This window comes from Chenopodium album, chromosome 22 (assembly GCF_948465745.1).
Source record: "Chenopodium album chromosome 22, dcCheAlbu1.1, whole genome shotgun sequence".
Taxonomy (NCBI): Eukaryota; Viridiplantae; Streptophyta; class Magnoliopsida; order Caryophyllales; family Amaranthaceae; genus Chenopodium; species Chenopodium album.
This window is the reverse complement of record NC_137855.1, coordinates 37,171,428-37,195,557: the sequence shown is the minus strand read 5'-3', so window position 1 is coordinate 37,195,557 and position 24,130 is coordinate 37,171,428. Positions and strand designations below refer to the sequence as shown.

Genomic DNA, 24,130 nt, shown 5'->3' with positions numbered 1-24,130 from the left:
TATTCCACGGACCAATTAAAAATTTCGAGGGAGTGGTGCGCAAGCGCAACTATCGACATCAAATAGAGAGCAACCTGCCATAAAATAACGCTGCCGTAGCTGCTAAATGCATGACGTGCGCTTAACACTATTCATCTCATCTCAGAAGAGTGAGATAACCAAGCTCCATTTTTTCCCTTGAGATCTCCTTTCTTTTCCCTCTCTCTCTCCTCAATTTTCTCTCTTCAGATCCCTAATTTTTATCCTCACTCTTAATTTTCCTCAATTTAATTGCTAATTTATTGTCCGAACACCATGATTTCTTCTAGCAAGCTCAAATCCGTCGATTTTTATCGGTTAGATTTCTTTTCCTGTTCTAATTACATTTGGAATTTGATAATTTTATGAGTTTTTGATGTATTGTTATGTGGTTCGCATTTTCTGGCTTGAATTTAACCTGATTTGTAATGTGTATGATTTTTTTATCATTAATTGTTGTTGTTTGTGCTCTGAATTTTGACATTGTGTAGCTTAATGGAGCTTGAAATTTATTTTATTTTTTTCAATTCATAGAATTTATAGAATTTTGAGTGTTAAAGAGGAAATTGTTTAGGAATGTTGAATATTTGAGAGTTTTGTGGATGCATTGTTGATATGATTGTTGGAGTTGTAATTTGGAAAATTCAAACTTTGATCAATTTGTACAGTAGATTGTATTGGATTTGGAGAGTATATTATACTTTATTGTACGGATTATTGAATTCTTTGCTTGATTGTCTGTAGTTGTCGATTCGTGTTGTTCTAGTATATTCTTAGTGAGCACTGAAGATGCATGTTCTTGTTTTGCTTCAAAAATTGGCCAAGGAATATGCACAGCATTACGCCCGCTAATTTGAAATATTACTAGTATGTTTATCAAAATTATAGTTCAATTCTTCAGTATTACAACAATTTGTATGATATACTCCTTGTGATAATTCTTGTTATAAAAGTTTGGCGACTCGTTGACTTTCATTGTCGTAAATTCTCTTGTAAAATTCAAGGGAACATCTTTGGAAGGGTATTAAAGCTTAAGGGATATTGGTTTATAAAGTTAAGAGAAATTTGTTTCTTTACTCTTTAGAAATACACTAACATCATGTATCTCAGTGAAATCTTTTCTTAGGGCATGCTTCGATTGGGGGTAGTGCATTGGGAGGGTATTAAAAGTCAAATAAAGAAAATGAAGGTGTGTAAGGGGGACATTAGTGATGGTGGTGTGATGAGAAGGGAAGTAGGAAATGACTATTACCTTCAATTTGAGGGTAACGGTTATCGTAGGGTGGTGGTGGGTAACTATTATCTCCATGATGAGGGTAATAATTCCCTCCATCCCTCTTCCCTCCCTCTTTCTTTCTATAAAGCCACTACCTTATTTTCTTTACCACTACGGCGCTACCTCATCCCCTTTATCACTATCTCTACTCTCTTTTATTTTACTTATTTTCTTATATTGCGTCTTTAATGCATTACCTCTAATCCAATCATGCCTTAGGAGGAAATGTTGAGGCATTTAGAGAATGATTATATTTTTTTTTGTGGGAGAGATTTATCAGGGGCGAACTAGGTTTGTGGTAAAAGTTACAATGCTTAGAATAACATTGAGCCCTAGAGGTTAATATCTGTAATTTTACCTGTGTTAACTGATCTTTTCTCCATTTTGCACGCAGAAAAATTCCAAGAGATTTAACAGAGGCATCATTGTCAGGTGCAGGATTGTCCATAGTAGCTGCCCTTGCCATAATTTTTTTGTTTGGGATGGTAAGTAGCTCTTGACTGGTATCCTTAATTTTTGCAATCATGTTCACATTTTCCTCAACACAGACATTGTTTTTTTTATTTTTTTTTTCTTCTCTTCACCCCTCATCCAAGATGTTCAGTACGGTCTGCTTTTATGGAGTGAAGCAAGTCTGGGTAGCTGAATAGTTGCATGCTTAAATTTGAATTTTTGAGGCCCATGAAGGTTTCAGGCTCGACATGGTTGAGATCTGAGTAGTCTGACATTCTGTTATTTTGTAACTAATAGTCCAGGCTGATGCTCTAGCTTGTCTAATTACTTGAGCTTAATCTGTGACACTTTTATAAAGTTGCTTGGCTCTCAAACTCCAATCGGTGATTATGGGCTTTATGGCATAAGTTTTGTCACATAATTGGTGTGTCAAAGTGAGATGAGCTGCAGCAGCAGCAGTATTGCTATGAGCCATGGATATGCAAGTGGCTCAAGCTATGCAGGGCCTTAATACCCTACCTTTGAATGAGGCAATGTATTTTCCTGAGGCCAACATTAACTGCATCAATTCTGACATAATACAAAACAAAAGTTTATTCTTGTGAAAAATTAAATAGAAAGTTAGTAATTTTCATTATTTATTGGAAATATCATGTCAGCTTTTTCTATTTTCTCCCCCCTTGGCCAGTAAGTCTATTCCAGCTGTCAAATGTGTGACTGATAATGACATATATGATATCTTTGCAGGAGTTAAGTAGTTACTTGGCTCTCAGCACCTCAACATCTGTGGTAGTTGACAAGAGTCCTGATGGAGAATTCTTGCGCATTGATTTCAATATGAGGTAGGATAAAGCAGGAACCAACTATTTTAATCAGTTTGTTTTACTTCTTTCAGACTCTCTCTCTCTCTCTCTCTATTTTTTTTATTTTTTATATACAGTTAACTGTGCAAACCGGACTTGAATTGCTTCGTATTCTTAATCGTTGCTTACATCTGCATTATATTCTTGTTTCATGCTGCTGCTTTTCAAGGTTTTTGGGCGATATCCTGACCAGTACATTTGGTGTATGTAATTTCGCATATCTACCTATCCTAAAGTTAAAAAGCACTTTGATAGAAATGTTAGATATTTTTAATGTAGATTCAATATACTCTTGTAACTTGTTTTTGCTCTTTGAATGCTCCTTGAGCCAATCAATAATAAGAAATACTATAGCTTAATACCAATGGTGTCCAAAAAAAACAGATATGACCTTAAGTCTTAAATTAATACTGTACATAAAGCTTTATAGAGTTTTTTCAAGCTGAATTTAATGATTACTTTCAGATTGGCATTGGATTTTGTTTTTATGTTAAGCCTGTGGAGGGTTTATATGAATCTGGTGGGACAACCAAATTATCCAATATTCACAGATAAATAAAAGAATGACTTTCTCCTGTTCACTGCTACTAGTGGTTTATCTGTGGAATTTTCTATTTCTTATTGTTCTTGCTGTTTGTGTCATTTCCTTGGTACTACTCAAGGTTTTATCTTTTAGTTTTAGGCTGCTTTAGCATGCTGTTAACTTTGACAATTTAAGCTTTATCGTGCCAAAGCATCCTTTGCTTCTTCGTCCTTTTATATGTTTCTTATAAATGTTGATTAGTAATGCTTTATGCTGACATATTTAATAATATCTTTTTGTAGCTTTCCGGCACTCTCTTGTGAATTTGCTTCTGTGGATGTGAGCGATGTGTTAGGGACGGTAATTACTATCATCCTATTGCTTTCCATTGATATTTATGCTTTATGAAAAAAAAAAAAAAGCTTTCTGCAAATCTGCAATCATATGAATCCAGCAATGAAGACTGTGGGTTGGGGGGGGGGGGGGGGGCGGGAGTGTCTTTCTTGCTTGGGCATGAAATGAGCATAATAATTCTACGTGTCAACTGTAATGGACTAAAGCTTGCTGGACTCACACACACACAATTAACACAGAAAACAGAGAAAAGATTGAATCTTTGATTGAAAATATTGAAAATGGGGCCTTGTACAAGCTAGCAACTTTAGGCATTAGTGACTTGAGGTTACAACTCTTCCGGTGACTTGAGGTCACAACTCTCCTAAGGATCCACTCCAAAAACTGCCTGCCTGTTCCTTTTCCCTCTCTCTGTATTTTTAATAAAACTAAAGACTATTAACCTAATAGTATTAGACTACTCATAATACCCCTCTTAGAGGTTAGTTTATTACAGCAACCATTTTAGCACTTGGTTTTCTCAACATTTACTCTTCTTTGGCGTTTTTTTTTTTTGGGTTTTTCTACGTGGTACCCTTGAGTTTTCTACCTTGTACCCTCCTAAATTCAAATTTCTACAAGGTGACCTTGAGTTATTTGTTTATTTTATATTATACCCTTGAGTTTTTGGATTTTTCTACATGGTACCCTTGAGTAGTAAAATAAATGGCTCTAAATTAATTTGACTCAAACCCACACCATCTAAACGACTTATTTAGCACCATCAAAGACACAACTAGCATGCTTATTGCAAAAAAAAAAGGACTAACAACTTGAGTCCCTCTAAAACAAGCTCTTTTAGTTAAAGTAGGAGCAAAAAAGTTCTTATCTTCCATCTCAAATAATCGTACAAAAGTTCCACTAAATAGCAAATAATGAAGATTAGTGATTCCTCCATCTAATATAAATATAGAAGTGGTAATAGATCATTTAGATGGTGTCGGTTTGAGTCAAATTAAGTTAAGAGTCATTTAATTTACAACTCAAGGGTACCATGTAGAAAAACCCAAAAACTCAAGGGCACCTTGTAGAATTTAGGATTTAGAAGGGTACAATGTAGAAAACTCAATAACTTAGGGGTACCATGAAGAAAAACCCTTTTTTTTTTTTTTTTTTTTTTTTTTTTTTTTTTTGAGAAATTCTTTGGCATTGTATTATACTGCTTTAATGGACAAAAAATTAAAGTGGCTCATCAAATTTCATGTGCTTCTTAATATTTGTTAATTAACAAGCAGTTCTTGCATTCTGGATTAATGATCTATTGGTACAGAGTCTACAGACTATAGGCAATTATAGCTCTTTGTTATCATAGGGGAGATGTATGTTTAGAATTTTTTTTGTCCATGGAAGATTCTTGAGAGGTATTGGTTTGGCGTAAGATGTTAATATATTTGAGGTTTTTCTTACTGTTTTTGCATTTTCTGCAAAATCCCTAGTGTTGTAGCTTTTGTTGCTTCTCTCTGTCAATTCCAACTTCTCACTATCAAACTTACCTTTCTGCTGCAAAATTGTAGATCTAATATAGTAGTTTGTCATTAGATACCGGATTTTTTAAAATTTAATTTAAAGTGGGTGGCATCCAAGTAAGGGTGAAGGGTCTAAGGGATTGGGCTACTGGGCTTTTCTATTTTGTAGAAAGAAGGATTGGTTTAATTGTTTTTACTTTTCAGAAAGTAGCTATTATAAATTACAGAAAGTATACGAAGTATAATTTTATTGGATATTAATGAAAATACTGAAGCTTCTGTAATACTCCGTATAAAGTTTATTTGTAAATGTTAAAATGGCATGCCCCCGCCCCTGCACCCGCATCCAAATATTGGACAGAGTTCCTGTGTCCTAAAATTTTGGAACTTGGCAGCATGTCCATGTAACTTTGGTGCTGAAAGTATGCTTTGGGACTAGGTGATTTGTTAAAATATTGTCCGTGGTTCTTATGGGTGGATAGCTGCTAAATCTCTTTTATGTCCTGCAGTTATAATACTCTCGACTCATCTTTTTAAAATCATTTTCAAATACATTTTGAGTTGTCTAAAGTTATGATATTTGATTTGCAGAACAGGTTGAATATAACAAAAACAATCCGCAAGTTTTCAATAGATTCGCATTTGAGACCAATAGGCCCTGAGTTTCTATCCGGAGCCACTACACATCTCATTAAGCATGACGATGATGGTGAGGAAGACTATGGTGAAGGTTCCCTTGTTTTAAATGGGCAAAATTTTGAAAGAGCTGCACAAGAGTGAGTTCTATTCAATATAAATTAGTTTTATGTTCTTTTAAGGTTCTGTTCATTCCTTGTGTTTATTTTAAAGATCGTTTGTCATAGGGGTATTCAAGAATGAAAAAGAGGACGAAGCACCTTCAATCCTCTATTATTTTACTTCACAAAGTTTGCATTATTTGGCATGATAAATCACCCCAAAAACCTCTCTACTCGTTTCCTTATCTGTTATCTCTATGCTCTTCTGTCTTGACTTCTGTGCTTCATTGACCTTGCTGTGGTGAGGTTGGACCAACATGGTTCCCCACTTAAATTTTGATGGTTTTGTAGAATTAGTTAAAGTCTCAATTTTTAAGTGGAGGGGGGAATGAAGCAGGTTATTTTGAAGTAGATGTGAAAATGATGAAAAGGCTAGTGCATGGCAGAAGGAACTAAGTGTTGTTCAAAAAGGTGTTGAGCTTCTAATTGTTCAACAGAGAAAGCTAGCCAAGAACCAAGGGGTGGACATAGCCATTGGTTGGTATGGTTTGGGAAGAGTTATAAATATAGATTGTTTCCCTTTCTGTAATAGCTGTAAATTAAACATTACCCCAGAAATTTTTATTCTAATTCCAGTACCAGCAATATAAGGGTTATAGGCTTTGGTTTCTTTCCTTCCTTTGTTTTCTTGTTGTTTTTTCTCTTTTTGCTTCATAAACTACGGCCCCTAATATGATTAATGTCACTACTATACTTTAGTGTCAATAATAATTTAAAAATCCTTGTCTAGCATGGTTGTTGCTCACTTGATGACCCATAAGAGAAATTTCAGTTAGTTGACATTAAGATTTTCTTTTTGCAGGCATGATATTTTGGTCGTTAATTTTTATGCTCCATGGTGCTACTGGAGCAAAAGACTGGTACTCCCTCCATCTTGCATTTAGTGTTGTTTTCAGAAAACATTATTTTTCTTGCCTCAAAAGTAATTTTTGCTCTACAATACAAAAGCAATGTTTGACAATCTTTTTTCTACTTGATACTCTATATCAACTTCCAAGTAATTTAAAAACGTTTTGAGGCACAAAATTCTGATAAACATTAATTTCTATCATCTCTTAAATTGATGCTTGATGCTGTAATGCAATATTTATAGTGAGATGGAGGAGTTTCATTTGTTCTTCATAAATTGCCTGCCTACCAGCATCAATGTTAAATGCAATTGGAATATTGGACGAAAATTGGTAATAGACTTCGCATGCAAGTATATTTGTGTGCATATTATCCAGAATAGTAAAGCACTGGATCCTTATCTTTGTAGGGACTATAGTACAAAAATTGCACCGCATTTTATTTCTGCAGGGTGGAAACTCAGATTGCCATTAGTCTTTGGCTGTTTGTTCCTTTTGTCCCATCTAGTTGACTTTTGTAATCTGGTCATTGAACTAAAAGTGGTAAAGCTTTAGACCATGGCAACCATGTTTGACTTAAATATAAGTGACTGAGCTAGGGTCTTGGTCTCTACTGCCGCTGGTGCATGTTAGTTAGCCAACTTAAAAGTGTTGAACTCTTGACTGTTTGACCACAAAGAAGTAACCCAGTATATATCTTGCTGTAGACAGGATCCTTGGAAGTCAAGATCTGTACATCCTTGTATCAGATAAATCAGGACTGATTGAGAGGCCCCATTTTACTCCCTCTGTTTTGTAATAATTGCAACACTAGGTATTGCACAAAGTTATAGGAAAATTATATGGTGGGACCAAAGGAGGAACATATAATGTATAGTTAGTGGGGATATATTTAATCATTAGGAGAGAGAAATAATAAAATGTTTGTGCTAGTGGGGTTAGTGGGAGAGTAATAATATAGTAGTGGGTCCTTACCAAATAAGGAAGTGTTGCAATTAACACAAAACAAATGAAAAAGGAAAACACTGTGATTAATATGAAACAAAGGAGCATCTTCAAAACCAATGTATGGTGACATGCTTATTTTTCACAAGCCTGTTTGTCGAGTACAATTTCTAAAACAAAAATTTTCTAAAACAAAATGTCAAAGCCTGTTAGTTATTGACATCAAAGATACCCAAAGCTCTGTAAGACCTCTAGAATTAACATTAACTGGTTTGAACTGAAGATAGTACTGATCATAAGTGAAATAATGTTATTGATGCTCTTGAAATAATCCCATAGTTTAGGTGTACTTAACTCCATCCAACTATCCAAGTATCCTTGTCAAAAAAAAACTATCCAAGTATTACTAAATTCACAACATCCCAGAATTGGAAGAACCTAAAATGGATATAAACTGCTATGTCCAATGCCTACTTCAACTATGCATCTGAATTCATCATTTGCAATATGTACTATATTGCACTTGTTCAACAATATTCTCTGCTGGAGCACATTGTTAATATAACATTTTCAATTTTCCTTGCAGAAACCTTCATGGGAAAAGGTAGCGATGATCATGAGAGAGAGGTATGCTGTTTATTTTTTCTTTTCTTCTTTATGCACGATGATGAGTCACTGGTACATTTCTCAGTATAATACATAAGGTTGTGCTTGGTTATAACTTTCAACATGGTCTGTTATTTTTGTTGCAGACATGACCCTGAAGCTGATGGGCGTATTCTTTTGGGGAAAGTTGACTGCACTGTACAAGTTGATTTGTGTCGGAGGTATAGTATCACATATTTCTTTTCTATGGATATCATGGTGATGAGCTGATGTCTGAAAGTACGTGAAAATATTACATGATCCTTTTAACTACTACGCAACTTTTTTTACCAGCAGAACACATTTCTTGTTTTGTCCATGTGTTATTAAATGTTTTTTGATCACCTCTGCTATACACGTGAAGCAGTTGGTAGTTTGAGTCTTGAATTTTGAGTTTGTTGAATTTTTAAGACGAGTATGATATGTATGAAACATGCTGCAGAGTGCAGACTGTTATCCATTTGGTTCTTCAAGTTTCTATACTGTATAAGCTGTCAGAATTAATTAAGAAGGGATGGGGAAATGTAACTTGTTTGTCTGTGATCAGCTCTCAGAATGTGGGGATGTGCTTTTGTTTCATTGTTACAAGAGCAAAAGTGTTCATGCCACTTTGATCCCCAACAAGAATCCTCTTCCAGTGATTTAATTTTTAGGAGAAAAGGCTTGTATTTTAAATTTATGTGGATACCTCTCATGACATTTTTTTTCCAACATATGGTCGGGGAAAAAAGATTACTGCGCTACCACCAAAATCAAGAACTTTGGCTCTCTAAAGACTAAAATCTTAACTCCTGCAATTTCATGCTGTGGTTCTTGCTTTAATGCCCTTTGCAATGACATTTGTAGGTTTTTATTTTTAATTTTTATTTATTTATTTATGTTATTCTTCATTTCAATTTTCTCTTCCCTAACAGTTTTGAAAACCTCTGAAATATTCTCCTCAAAAAGTAAATGATTATATTGCAAAGAAAGAAACATTACCTGTATATAAAATACAAAGCTCTAAAAGAGAGATTTATCTTCTAGGAACTAGGAAGGGTCTCTCCAAGCCTAAGAGCTCAAAATTCCTTTAACAGTTGAAAAATTCTTGCAAAGACTTCAGTCTCTACATAATTTTCCCAGAGCTGCCAAAATTGTATCATAAATGTTTGATTGGTTGTTTTTATCACTTTGTTGTTGCTCCTATGATCCTATCTGCTTTTTGTTGCATTAATATTATCTTCATGGAAAATTTTCAGGCATCATGTGCAAGGCTATCCTTCTATCAGAGTTTTCCGTAAAGGAAGCGATGTGAAGTAAGCTAAATCTGATTCTAATTTATTACTGCCATTTTCATAATCTTACATGTCACAGCACACCACCAAGTCCAACTCTAAAATAGCGTGTAAAAGAATGTTCTAGGTTTTAAGTGCTTATTTTTCCCCCTTCCCTTGCCAGAATCTGTCATATGCAAATTTAGTCGACTTATTACTTGCTAATTTTCTCTGTAATAGTTGGTTTTTTCTTTACTTCCTTCTTATACCCCTATCACTTCAGACTTAATACCTCCTCTCCCCCACAAGGACTTTAATTTCAGTTAACCCATATATCTGGGAACTAAGGATTGATCTGCTAACTTGCTATCTGTAAAGCAGCTAGATAACTGCCTGGCAGAAGCCCTTTTGTTGTTGAGTACTTGAGTTGACCTGCTTGTTGGTACTAAATCATCACGAATGAGCTTACTTAGCTTCATTAATTCAGAAAAGGAAATATTCTCTTTGGTGTGTGTGTGTATATTTCTTACCTACCCCTTGAAGTGATGTGTACCAAGTTTATTTTCTTTGAATTAACTCCTGATAAATGGTGTCAATTGCTGTTTAATAAACAAAAGTACAAAATCTTCTCTTCTTAAGGACTTTTAGAAAATCCTCGATAGTTTTATAAGCTGAGCACATATTTTCTCTGGACTTTGCTGTGGGATCGACTAGGTACTCATAATTCTGATGAATCTGATCCAAAGCAATATAAATTGTTTCTTGTTCATCTACCTGTAATGACTACCACTTTATGCCAGTGTTGAGTTCCTTTGTTATCTGGCTTATCTCAGTTTCCCAAATTCCCCATTTAAATTCAATTTGTTTCTAATAGGAATGAGCATGGACATCACGAACACGAATCTTACTATGGGGATCGTGACACTGATACTCTTGTTAAGGTAACAAGATTTGTCTGTCGAAGGACACCCGTTCTGGCTTTTATATTTCCTTGTATTTTTTGTTGCCTAGTAATTGCATTTAATTCTTCTCATTTCCCAATCTTTTTCTGTAGTTTATGGAATCTCTGGTTTCAGCAATCCCATTGGGAAACCAAACTCTGGCTCTTGAAGATAAGTCTAGCAATAAGACTCAGAACATAAAGAGGCTAGCACCACCTTCAGGTGGCTGTAGAATTGAAGGATTTGTCCGTGTTAAGAAGGTAATTGAACTCATCTACTCAGCCCTGAAATAATAGTTGTATGTATATTCTGGTTTGCTATATGTACTTGATGTGTGATTATTTGATGTATTGCTGTTCCTGGGTTTCTCTACTTAAATTGGACCATATGTTTTTTTCTGATCAGATTGGTGTTATTGCTGTACCTTGCAGGTTCCTGGAAACCTTATTGTTTCTGCTCATTCTGGATCACATTCATTTGATTCATCTAAGATGAACATGTCTCATGTGATTACTCACCTTTCATTTGGAAAGAGAATTTCACCCAGGGTTATGACTGATGTCCAAAGGATCATACCTTATCTTGGTGCAAGCCATGATCGATTGAGTGGTAAATCATATATCAACCAAGACGAGGCCTCAAATTCAATGGTTACGGTGAGTTTCTAGCTATCTCTGTTTGTATTATCTGTCTATAACTCCAATTTCCTTGCAGCTACTGGCAATTGTGTAGGCAATTTAGAACATTTTAGGTGATATGGGCAACTTAATCGCTGATCTTGGCAACATAAATTATTAATGGGGGATTCATCGTATAGTAAGGCCAAATGAGAGCTACTGACACTGAAGTGGATCAGTGTTTTTGGGGCTTGAAGCTCAAGCAGTCAAGCCTTAACCTTTTATCCCAGTCTTTAATGTAATTAATACTCAAATTTTAATTATTCTGGTAGGTTAGTATTTGCTAAGCCCAAATCAATAATTTTTGGGCTGGACTACTCGATTATAATGTGCTCCGTGTATAGAAGTCAATGAATGGGACCTTTTTTTTTTTTTTTTTTTTTTTTTTTTTTTTTAAATATATATATATATGTTTTATAGTGGAATAGTGTTGTGATATTGTTTGACGCTGTAGTTCTTATAATGGCTCTTTCTTTCATACTTTTCTTTGTATTGCTCTTCTTGGCAACAACTAATTTTTTGATAACTGCAGATTGAGCATTATCTTCAAGTGGTAAAAACAGAAGTGCGATCGCCTAACGAACATACGTTATTAGAGGAGTATGAATATACTGCACACAGTAGTTTGATTCAGAGTCATGACATCCCAGTCGCCAAATTTCACTTTGAGCTCTCTCCCATGCAGGTCCGTCCTCCTTACTATGGAAATAAGAGTGCAACTCTATAAATCTTCTATAAATATAACTATAGTAATTACCGCTGATATTATTACTATCCACATATCAACCTCTCATAAAAAAATTTCTCGCCACTAATAATGACATCATTATATATATTTTTTCAACATAAATAAAAGTTTGAAAATGGTAAATTAATTATACAATTTCCTAACATTTTTTATATTTTAATTGACTAATTACACAATTTCCATTGGAGAAACTAAAGGAAGGTCAGACTAATTCATTTTCTTACACTATCTTTTCTCCTATTCTGTAAATTTTATATAGATTATATGATTGGGGTTTCCACTCTTTGTTAATTTATCTATTTATTAGATTTGCTTAAATTATCTACTGCGTACATATATATTACACACAAAAAATTAAAAAATTATTGTTAAAATCGTGCATCGCACGAGCTTAATCTAGTTGTGCCTCTTTATGTTGAACCTGGCACCTTTAACCCTTTTCTTTTCAAACAGGTGTTGATAACAGAAAATCCCAGATCTTTTTCGCATTTCCTTACCAACATTTGTGCTATTATTGGGGGTGTTTTCACGGTTAGTGTTCTTGTTCATTTCCTTCCTCATTAATGAAAACTTTCGTTTGTCACTTCATGAAGTTATTTGTTCTGTTTCAGGTAGCCGGAATCTTAGATTCAATTCTGCACAACACAATGCGGCTAATAAAGAAAGTTGAGTTAGGCAAAAATTTTTGATAGGAAAGTGAGTTTATCTCTCTTTTTCCCCCCTGTGGTGGAATAGGCTCTATTGTTGCAGATGCACAGTCTTCCTCATTGCTCGAACATTTGGAATTCAGGTGTCGAAATATTGATTGTGCAGCAGGCTGCAAACAATGTGTATAGGAATGATCGACAAACATCTGGAGTTCTGGACTTCTCTCTCTTTTCTTTTGAGAAATTTCATGAATTCCCTGAGACACACAGTCGCTTTGATTGCTCTAGAATTTGTGAATTATTCAAATTTTACCTTATTGGTAATGAAAAATAATGTACGCAGAATCTAGTGGAATTGGAGCTCCACATCTTTTGGCTTGCACAGGGACTTCTGAAACCTTTCAGAGATTTCTTCCCATGTCCTTAAAAACAGACTTATCGTAAATTCCAAACAGAGACATTATCAATATTATAAAAAAAAAAACCTCTTCTAAGCTTTATTTTAGTTTTGCTGAAGCTTCATTTTTCAGAGCAGGTCTGCCATTCTATCTAGAGGACTGCCAAGGCTACCCTGTAAGTCCAATTTCTTCAAATTTTCTTTTTGAATAGGTAAGTCAACGTGGATATTCTTCTCTCAAGACTAATTTTTTTTCGTACTCCACTCAAAAAATACAGTCGTACTAGTCGCAATGTTTGTTTACAGCTGACTATTATAATTTTGCTACACCAAGGTCGTCATCTTTAACCTCATTGTAGACATTGACTATGCCTACCTGAGTACCTGTTCTCTACCAAAACTTTATTTATTCTTTGTAAATTTTGGGGGTTTTATGATAAAAAATAACCAATTTATCTACTTTTTACAATTTGTTATCCGACAAAAAGTTGAACTTTTATAAACTAGTTATGCTTCAAAAAAGACATCATTTTCAAAAACATAATACGCTTTTTAACTACTAGAAGATGCTAAAAATCTCATGTGTGCAAAAAAATTGAATGCGTGGGAATGAAAAAAGAACGCCCACCGTGGGGCTCGAACCCACGACCACAAGGTTAAGAGCCTTGCGCTCTACCAACTGAGCTAGACGGGCTTGTTGTGTATGTTACAAATTGTAAATAATTTTCACTAATGTAAGGCACAATTTATTACCCTGTTATTATTGCTGCTGTTAATCAGTTGGGTTGAGGGCACAAGGCATACGTTCTTCAGGTAACATTGTAAAAATCCTGTAATTCTGCAACAATTTACCCATGAAACATACATCATATACGGTTGTGTATTCGTTCCTTCTCAAATACGAAGTACTCCGTAATATTACTTTTGTACATATATTGATGAATTAATTACTGCATCGATACATTAATCAGACATAATACATATACTGGAATTTTAAATAGGTTGTTAGTATGCATCTACCTGATCTTTTAAGTAAAATATACACACGGGTTTGGTATATAAATGTATTAAAATAACTAAGATAAAACATATATAATCTACAAAGTGTTGGTTCACTTGGTAAGGTTTTTACCGTAAAATCTTATGGTTTGAGGTTTAAATCATATACACTCAATTAGATTATGTATATACTAATGCTTTATAACTTAGCATTGTCAAATGTTAAACAACTGTTTATTTATTTGTTTATCTTTTTAAATTTCCTTGCACTAGTACAATAAATATGAATTTTGATAATGAAATTTTTTTTTTTTTTTTTTATATGAAGATGATATAAATTAAAATTGGTTGAAGTATAGAGAGAGAGAGAGAGAGAGAGAGAGAGAGAGAGAGAGAGAGAGAGAGAGAGAGAGAGAGAGAGAGAGGGGGGGGGGGGGAAACAGAAAAATTGAATATAAATGTACATTTCACACAATATAATGGAATTCATTTATTTTTGCCTATACATTTAAGCATTTAACCCTCAACTTGAGAGAATCACAAGACCAATATGACCTCTTTTATTCATCAAACACAACAAATAATCACAAAATACCAACTTTCTTGAGAATCAAAATCACAAGAAAATACATTCATCATCACAAATTAAAATTAAAAAATTAAAAAAAAGGAAGAAAATCCTCCACCATACATACATATCTTCAACCATGGAGGATCAATCAGAAAGCTAGGATAACAGAAGAACCAACAAATGCACCAAAAGCACCCACAAAACTCATGACAGTTGAGCCTGCACCATTTTTCTTAGGTGGGTTAGACTCAGCTGAAGGAGCCAAGTCAGCTGATGGACCTAAACCAGCTGCAGGAGCTAAGGTGGTACCGTTGTCCATAGGCGGGGAGGCGATAGGTGGTTGTTGATCATGGCTGGTGGTAGGGGCAGGGGAAGGTGCAGAGGCCGAAGGCGAAGGTGGTGAGCTTTTGCCACTTCTGTCTGCCATAACTACAACTGCAAGCTTCTCATTTTTGTTACAGTTGTCTTTGTTACCACTGATGAAGTAGTAAGGGCCTGATTTGCTGAACTTGAACTCTGTGTTACCATCAGTGTACTTGGCTATTGGTGAGGTTGTTGTGCAGCTGCTGTAGTCCTCTTTTGATACTTGAAGCACTGAATCGCTTGATGATGGGTACTTAAACACTAGAAAAATCGAAAAAATCATGCATTTTTAGTTAATCAAAACTTGTAACTTGAACATGTAAATCATGATTATGTGATTGAATTGATACATTATTTAGGTGTATAGTATAATGTTTGTATGAAAATGTGGCCTAATAAGTAATAATGTCACAGATTGTTAAAGGATAACATTATCAGATGATGTTACTGTAATCGTAGTTGATTATATATTGATATATAGTGTACATAATCAGAATTATTTCGAAAGTGAATAAGTGTACTAGTTCATGTATAGTTAAACTTAGCTTGTTGTACTTCAAACATGTTAATTATGTACAATGTATGATCTCAAGAACAGAGTATATCATAAGAAAAAGAGAAGAAGAGAGTAATTAAAAAAAATGAAGACTTACATATTGAATCGCCAATTTGGAAACGCATTCTTTCAGCCCATTGATTATAAACATTACCATTATCAGAAGGAACAGACCAACCCTTAGAACCACCTACTGTAAATGTAGTTGCATCACCTCTTTGCATAAGCAATACAAGACTAACGAGCCCGAGCGCATTGACAAACAAACTCTTACCCATGGTGTATGTTTAATTGAATCAAAGAAAAAAAAAAAATACTCTCTCTATATATGTATGCCTCTTGAGTTAAAGCAACAGGCAGAGTGGCCGAGAGCGCGACGAAAATAGAGAGGATAAGTTAATATGAAGTGTAAGACTCTTTGGTGAGATGAAAATTGTTGGAGTGGTAGATGGGTTTATGTAGAGGAAATGAGAATTGAGAAGGGTGTACTTTACAAGCTGTGGTAAGGAAGCTTTTAATTTCTTTTACTTAGTTATTCTGATTCTTGTTTTGGGTTTCTTAGCATTTTGAGCAAAGTATAAGAGCATATTTTTGTGATGTACTTACTTTATTATGCTATGTTATCTTGCAGTTTTTTTTTTTTTTTTTGCCTGAGCTGTTTCTATTCTTTTTTTCTTGTTTTTTTATTTTTGGTGATGACTTTGGATGGAGGTTAATACTTTGCTTTGACTGCCATCCAGAATATTCATATCTTGTTATTTAGGTCAGCTGGGTGTCACACTCATATTAGCAAATTAATTGTATAATACTTGGTTCCTCCATTGGGAAATTATACTAATTACATTTCAATTATTGGCAATATTTTGACACAAAGTGTGATCTGAGTTAAAATTGTTTAATCATTGCAAATAATTTGAAACGGAGGTACCACTATTTTGTGAAGTACGGAAAGATATGTTGCTCGGACTTATATTTGGTTTCTTAATTGGCATGATTAAATAAATTTTTCTTCTTATAAGTCCATTATATATTTGGGTTTTGCATGTTTGTGTCAAAATTTTAGAGGATATGACGAACAACACCTGACATACAACAAGGTGTTGAATTAATATAATCGGGAAAAAATTCACGGAATATATATCACACAGTTTTTACAAATTGAGACAAATGGAAATTAGATTTTATTATAAATACATCTTCTACACACTAAGACCTAACTATAGTGGTAGACTTTGAAATGGAGACAACTAATACATGATGAAGAAAATTTTATACAGTACATATAAATCCTAGTGAAATCAATTATGACCTCCAAATTCAAATAATAAGTCACATTTCAAAAAAAAAAATTCTAGTAAAATTACTTACGATCTTTACATCGAAATAGTAAGTCACCTTCCTGTCAAATATAATAATAATAAGTCACATTTCTATTTTTGTTCTTTACATGTTGTCATGTTGAAAAGGTATATTTTGACAACGGTTGTCAAGTTGAACTTCATAGAACCACCTCAGAAACAAAATGTAGCTTAAGTTACTAAATTTCAAGCTTAATGAGACTCAATAGCTTAGATTTTGGTGCCGTCAAAAAAAAAAAAAAAAAAAAAAGCTTAGATTTTGGGCCTAACGTATGACTGATTTAATACATTTTATAGATTACCAAGCCATTTGGGTCAAGGCAAGACTTTTCAAACGGCCCAAAATCGAAGACTTTCTTTTCTGTTTTAGCTTGGCCCAAAATCTATGACTTCCATTTTTGTTTTACGTAGTACAAGTTTAGAGTGTTGAAATTGAAGTAATACCATGATAATGTACGAGATAGATTCTTATATCGAGAATTTTTTATTTTATTTATTTTTTTATTAAGAATTAGTATAAGGTTTTAGATATTTGTGATTAAAAGCTATACACTACTTCATAGCTAAAATTGGATTAAGGAGACGAAAACCTAAGAATACATCAACTATACACTCTAGTATTTCAAACTTTGGGGACGAGTCAATCAAAGTCAATGTTGTTAAAAATGTACACTTGTAATACAAAACTCCCTCCATTTATGTTTACTTGTATTAGACTATTAATTTATTTTGTGTATTTTCTTATTTTACTATAACTTTCTTAAATATCTGATCAAAGTAAATTTAAACTAGACGTAATCATTTAATCAAATTAAAGATCACATACTCTTCCCAAACTCACTAATTAAAGTAAATTTAAACTAGACGTAATCATTTTTATCATTTTTACAAAATTGCTACTCCTTCCGTCCCTAAATTACGTTCCTCTTTTGCTCTATTATGTGCGGAATAAATGCTAGAAAGAGGATTGTAATTTAGGGACAGAGGGAGTACTATTTCCTTGAATATATACTCCATATTGTTATAGTGTAGTTATTTGGTTCAATTAACTCTCCAATTGGAATACTATATACACACCAAATTTTATTTTATAAAATGATGTATATTTGAAAACTAATTACCTTATAATATTATATACTTAATACCTCGCATGGATGTTGAGGTAGAGCTCATAATAGGATTGCCTTAAAAATTAAATACATTTTTTATTTAATTCTGATGATATGAATTTTGAGTAATTTATTATTTTACCTTAATTTCTAAATCATAAAAACTAACTAATCATGTATGTGAATATGTGATCTTGATTCTTGAAAAAAGTTAATTTGGACTAACTAACTTAATCTTATTCATCCTAACAACCTAACTAACGGCCTAACTAACTAGTAACTAACTAACTACTAACGGATAACGCTCTCAAATAAAATATCTACAAGTCAACAATAGTCAACGGTCAATTCTTGGATTAAACTCCCAAAATTCTAACAACCCAAGAATCCATTATTCTACTAACCATTACTATATATACTATTCTACTCTTGAATTAAACACAACTAAACCAAATTAAAACCCTTACATTTGTCCATTCTTACAACTTAAACCTCAAGCTTTAGTTTTCAATCTTTCTCCTACTCGATCAAGATTATTTTTTCCAACAACGAACCCTTGAACATCGATCATAACAATGTATCACGCGAACAATCCCGGAATACCGGCGATGACGAATGACCAAGCAGGCCGTAAGAGAGATGCTCCGGAGGATAATCCGATGATTACACACGAAAGACCACCAAAGGTAATGCGTCCAGAAAATTTCTATGATTTTTTTCAAGATGTTACGGGAAAGCATCAGCCTAGTATTAGTGAGCCAACTACTAACCAAGAAGTTGTACAAACTAACCCTAACAATAGTAGTGATACCTCTACTCTTGAATATGATGGGTTAGCAGCTTTGACATTTGGAAATCATGGCTCGCCTTCGTTTGGCATTGATGAGTCCGCAACATTTGGAAGTAATAATACTAATAATGATAATATTGGCTCAAACTCGCCTTCGATTGATGTTAATGCCGCGGTGTTTGGGAATCATGACTTGTTAAACGTTGGACGACAACTTGACCCCGTGGTGCTAGGAAATAATCATGATTCGCCGCGGACGACTCTTGGAAATGATAGCTCAGCTGCCGCAACTCTTGAAAATGATAGGTTCTTGGCAGCTCTTGCAGATGAAAGCTTCTTGGCTTCGTATGAAAATGTTACCCCGGAATCATTTGGATATCCTAGCTCGGCCGAATTGTCTCAAAATCTTGGGTCGGCGTCATTTGAAAAACTTGCTTCGGCATCTGTTGAACATTTTGGCGTGCCTTCTTTGAATGAAAATAATAATCTTGCTCCGTTGCCACCCGTTCAACATTTTGGCGTGCCTTATTCGTCGTATGAAAATATTAATCTTTCTCCGCTGCCACCCGTTGAACATTATGCCTCTGCGTTGTCACATGGACAACAGCTTGCCACATATGGAGATGTTGGCTCAGCGTCGCATGAGAATGTTGGCTCTTCAACCAATGGACAACAACTAGCCTCGGACACACATGGACAACTTGCTGAAACTCAAAGATCTTCGTCATTTAGACAGCCTATTACCACGGAATCGTGTGGGCATCATCTTGGGTCGTCGAACTTTGAAAATGTTGTTTCGTCGTCGCCTAATGCTAGAAATCTTGGGTCGGTAATGACCGAGAATCTTGGGTCATCGTCCTTTGCAAATGTTGTATCATCATCGGTTGAACATTTTGGGTATGGAACTGGCGAGGCATGGAGGAGTACTGCTAAAGCTTATTTTCATGATAATATGGATCATTTTTACACATATTGGAACAACGTAAGAAAGCGAAAGCGCTAGTTTACGTGCATAATTACTGCTTCATCAACGACTTTCTTGGTTCATTAGTTTTACATACATACTTTATGTCTTATCATTTTTATCTTCTTTAGCTAGTTAGTTACTAAGTTTTTTCACAAATAATAAGATTAGAGATTAATTAGTCTGTGTAATTTTCTCTTACGGGTGATCTAGTAAAAAAATATAGTTGTAGTAATTCATTCGTATTAAAATATAATACAGCACTACAGTACGTACTATTGTTTTGGATTTAGCATAATATATACTAATACATTTTTACGTTCTAACAACCATTGTCATAAGTCTCGATCATAACAATCCCAAGTAACAACCCTTAACATGTGATTACCTTATCCATAGTTGAAACTTGTAAGTAAAACTGTCTGGTATAATTAGTTGTGTGTAACTTATTAAGTACAATTGCAAGTTACAATAATTGACATTTCAATATGCAAGGTTATACGAAGTAATACTTTTTTATGACTAGGCATACTATAATACTTTTTTTTTTTTTTTTTGAAACAAAGGCATACTATAATACTTTGTTAACAATCATCATTTAATTTCAAAGCAGTTAGGCCAAAATAGGTTATTTTCATTTCTTTTTTTATTAGTTCGAAAAAAATAGTTTCAATGGCCTATAAAAATAATTTAATTTTTTGACTTTTTTATGCCCGGAAATAAAAATTGCCGAGATGTTAACCATGGTCCCTAATACCCTCCAAGAATCCAATTGGGTCGGTGGAACCATCCAATATGCCCTTAAACGGTCATTTTACCAGTTCACAACTTGAAGTGATTTCGTAAAATCAAGCCTAACACGGACGTTTAAGACAACATTTAATATTTATATGTGGTTTCAAACAGAATTATGTGACCCCTAGATGTATCCCTTAGGTCTCAAGGCTTTTTGCCACCAGGCCCCGAAACCTCAAAATTTCCACAAAAAGCGTGGATTATAGATTTATAGCCTTCAATTTTATAATTTTTTAATTTTCTTTCGCCCGGAATTAAAAATTTCCAAGATGTTTACCATGGTCCTTAATACCCTATGGGAGTACAATTCTATGCCCTTAAATGATCATTTTAATCGTTCACAGTGCAATGATTTCGTAAACTCAAGCCTACCACCGACGTTTATGATAACAAATTAAATAATGATCATATATGGTTTCAAACGGGAATAATATATGACTCCGAGATTACTCAGGGTTTCAAAGCTTTTCGCCACCGTGCCCCGAAACCTCAAAATTTCCTCAAAAAGCGTAGATTATAGCCTTCAATTTTGTAAATTTTTGAACTTTTTTTTTTGTCCAAAAATAAAAATTGTTGAGATGTTTATCATGGTCCCTAATACCCTCCAAGAGTCCAATTGGGTCGGTGAAACCATCCAATATGCCCTTAAACGGTCACTTTACCCGTTCACAACTTAAAGTGATTTCGTAATTTAAAATCTACCACGGAAGTTATAGACAACATACAATGATCATATGTGGTCATCTCAAACGAAATTATATGACCCCGAGATATATCCCTTAGGGTCTCAAGGCTTTTCGGTACCAGGCCCCGAAACCTCAAAATTTTCTCAAAAAGCGTGAATTATGGCCTTCGATTTTGTAATTTTTTTAACCTTATTTCGACCGGAAATAAAAATTGCCGAGATGTTTACCTTGGTCCTTAATATCTTCCGGGAGTACAATTGGGTCGGTGGAACCATCCAATCTGCCCTTAAATAGTCATTTTACCTATTCACAACTTTTAGTGATTTCGTAAACTCAAGCCAACTACGGACGTTTATGACAACATATAATGATCATATATGGTTTCAAACGGCATCATATAACCCCAAGATTCATACCTTAGGGTTTCAAGGCTTTTCGCCACCAAGTCCCAAAACCTCAAAATTTTCTCAAAAAGCGTAGATTACAGCCTTCAATTTTGTAATTTTTTGACCTTTTTAATGCTGAAAATAAAAATTTCCGATATGTTTACCATGGTCCGTAATATCCTTTGGGAGTCAAATTGGGTCAGTGGAATCATCCAATATGCCCTTAAACGTTCATTTTCCCTGTTCAAAACTTTTAGTGATTTCGTAAACTCAATCCTACCATGGACGTTTATGAAAACATATAATGATCATATATGGTTTCAAACGGCATTATATAACCCCAAGATTCATACCTTAGGGTTTCAAGGCCTTGTGCCACCGGGCCTCGAAACATCATAATTTCCTCAAAAAGCCTGGATTATAGCCTTTAATTTTGTAATTTTTTTACCTTTTTTCGTCCCGAAATAAAAATTCCCAAGATGTTTACCGTGGTCCCTAATACCTTCCAAGAGTCTAATTGGGTCGGTGGAACCATCCAATATTCCCTTAAACGATCATTTTACCCGTTCACAACTTACAATGATTTCGTGAATTCAAGCCTACCATGGACGTTTATGACAACATATAATGATCATATATGGTTTCAAACGGCATTATATAACCCCAAGATGTATCCCTTAGGGTCTCAAACCTTTTCGCCACCGGGCCCCAAAACCTCAAAATTTCCCTCAAAAAGCGTGGATTATAGGTTTCAATTTTGTAATTTTTTGACGTTTTTACGGCCGGAAATAAAAATTGCCGAAATGTTCACCATGGTCCGTAATATACTCTGGGAGTCAAATTGGGTCGGTGGAACCATCCAATATGCCATTAAACGGTCATTTTACCTGTTCACAACTTTCAGTGCTTTTTAAACTCAAGCCTACCACGGATGTTTATGACAACATATAATGATCATATATGGTTTCAAACGGCATTATATAACCCCAAGAATCATACCTTAGATTTTCAAGACTTTTCGCCACCGGGCCCTGAAATTTCAAATATCTTTTAAAAACGTGGATTATAGCCTTTAATTTTGTAATTTTTTGACCATTTTTTCGCCCGGAAATAAAAATTTACAAGAAGTTTACCATGGTCCCTAATATCCTCCGGGAGTCAAATTGGGTCGTTGGAACCATCCAATATGCCCTTAAACGATCATTTTACCCGTTCACCACTTGTAGTGAGTTTGTAAACTCAAGCCTACCACAGACGTTTAAAACAACATATAATGATCATATATGATTTCAAACAGCATTATATAACCTCTTAATTAAATTAAAAAACTTTTAGAGCTTTACTTCTTGTTTCGGGTAAAAACAATGGGACCTTGCCGAAGGTCCAATAAGGAGGTGAAGACTGGATTCGATCCAAGTGACGATGGACCGAAGATTTCCTGCACATCAAGCACACGTAAACTAGCCTCGGGGGTGTTGCCGAGGAAGGCCCCTCCGATGCTAAAGTTAGTACAATGTGTAGAGAGAGAAAGCTATGCAAGAGCATTAATTGCTTGAGGCTTTTTGTGTATATATCTGTACAAATGTAATATTGATGGCTTTTATACCTTGGCATATATGGGAGAAATGGGCTTGGGCCCAATTGACTTGCCTTGTGGACTGATCTTGACTTTAGCATTATTTGGAGAGTTGAACCTTGACCTTGGGCTTTTAATTGGATCATTTAATGACTTGGCCCAATTGGACTAAATTGGACCCAAACAACTTGCCCCCCAGACCCGATTTGGAAGAATGACGGGTCGGGTTTAATTAACCCCAAAAAGGAGGGAATTAAATGATTTAATTAATCCAAAAAGATTTAAATTTAAACCGCCATTAACGAGATAACGGCTGATGGATGGATAATTTGTGGAAGTTGGACGGATAATGGGTAGTTAATCATTAATTAAGGGGAAACGTGTTTAACGGTTACTTAATGAGGAATTTAAGAGCAAATTTAAGCGTGAACCCCTAAAATTCCCATTTCTGGAAATAAAACCAAAAGGGACGCACTCTTTCCTCATTTCTTCACCAACACGAGATTGAACCCCGCAAAAGAATCCCTAAATCCGCATCAAAACTTCGCTGAATCCCCGAGAAATAAGCTTAGAAACCGAAATTCGTCATTCCGAACTTGTAGATCGGCGAATTCCGCTTCAGATAAAGGTAATTTCCTCTGATTTTCGTTTGATTTTTTTTTCGAATTTGAACTCCTTCCCCCTTTTCTTTCGACTTTTTCTTCAAAAACCGACAATGGTGAGAGGAGTTAGAGGTAGAGCCCGTGCTCCAAGAAGAGCAAGGCAATTCCCCGATCCCAGGAACAGGACTGGGACCTGGAACGGACAAGGAGTGGGGTCTGACCCTGCTGAAGGAATTAGGGCGACCCCAATCTCATCGGCGCCTCCTGAAGGAACGGAGGAGCCGAGCGTCTCTGGGCGGGACGAGGAAGTTCCCGCTCAACTTTGGGATGTCCTTCCTGGATTTCAGGAGTGGCAGGACGCTGAAGTAGCCTCAGCCATGATAAAGAACTGCCCCTACCATTGGTGGGTACATCACGCCGAGGTGTATCGGTTTGCTGAACAAATAGAGCTGCATTATGGCATAATGGAAGATGATGGGTATTGG

At 35.0% G+C, this 24,130-nt stretch overlaps 2 protein-coding genes and 1 non-coding gene across 3 annotated transcripts; 1 reads left to right on the top strand and 2 right to left on the bottom strand.

Moving 5' to 3' along the window:
* The first annotated feature begins 91 nt into the window (after positions 1–91).
* On the top strand, positions 92–12,998 carry LOC145603705 (protein disulfide-isomerase 5-3-like). The gene is made up of 15 exons (XM_081659665.1): positions 92–335; positions 1,689–1,779; positions 2,495–2,589; positions 3,436–3,493; positions 5,584–5,768; positions 6,592–6,649; positions 8,169–8,209; positions 8,335–8,409; positions 9,466–9,522; positions 10,355–10,421; positions 10,535–10,681; positions 10,853–11,077; positions 11,631–11,783; positions 12,300–12,377; positions 12,458–12,998. The coding sequence occupies exons 1-15, from the start codon at positions 295–297 to the stop codon at positions 12,533–12,535; spliced, it is 1,449 nt and encodes a 482-aa protein (XP_081515791.1). The 5' UTR covers positions 92–294; the 3' UTR covers positions 12,536–12,998.
* Positions 12,999–13,511: 513 nt separating this feature from the next.
* Positions 13,512–13,584, bottom strand: TRNAK-CUU (transfer RNA lysine (anticodon CUU)). The gene has a single exon. It is a non-coding gene; the product is annotated as a tRNA-Lys (tRNA).
* Positions 13,585–14,422: 838 nt separating this feature from the next.
* LOC145605360 (early nodulin-like protein 9) lies at positions 14,423–15,818 on the bottom strand. The gene is made up of 2 exons (XM_081661403.1): positions 15,477–15,818; positions 14,423–15,084 (listed from the first exon to the last, which is right to left on the bottom strand). The coding sequence occupies exons 1-2, from the start codon at positions 15,655–15,657 to the stop codon at positions 14,609–14,611; spliced, it is 657 nt and encodes a 218-aa protein (XP_081517529.1). The 5' UTR covers positions 15,658–15,818; the 3' UTR covers positions 14,423–14,608.
* Between the last annotated feature and the right edge of the window lie 8,312 nt (positions 15,819–24,130).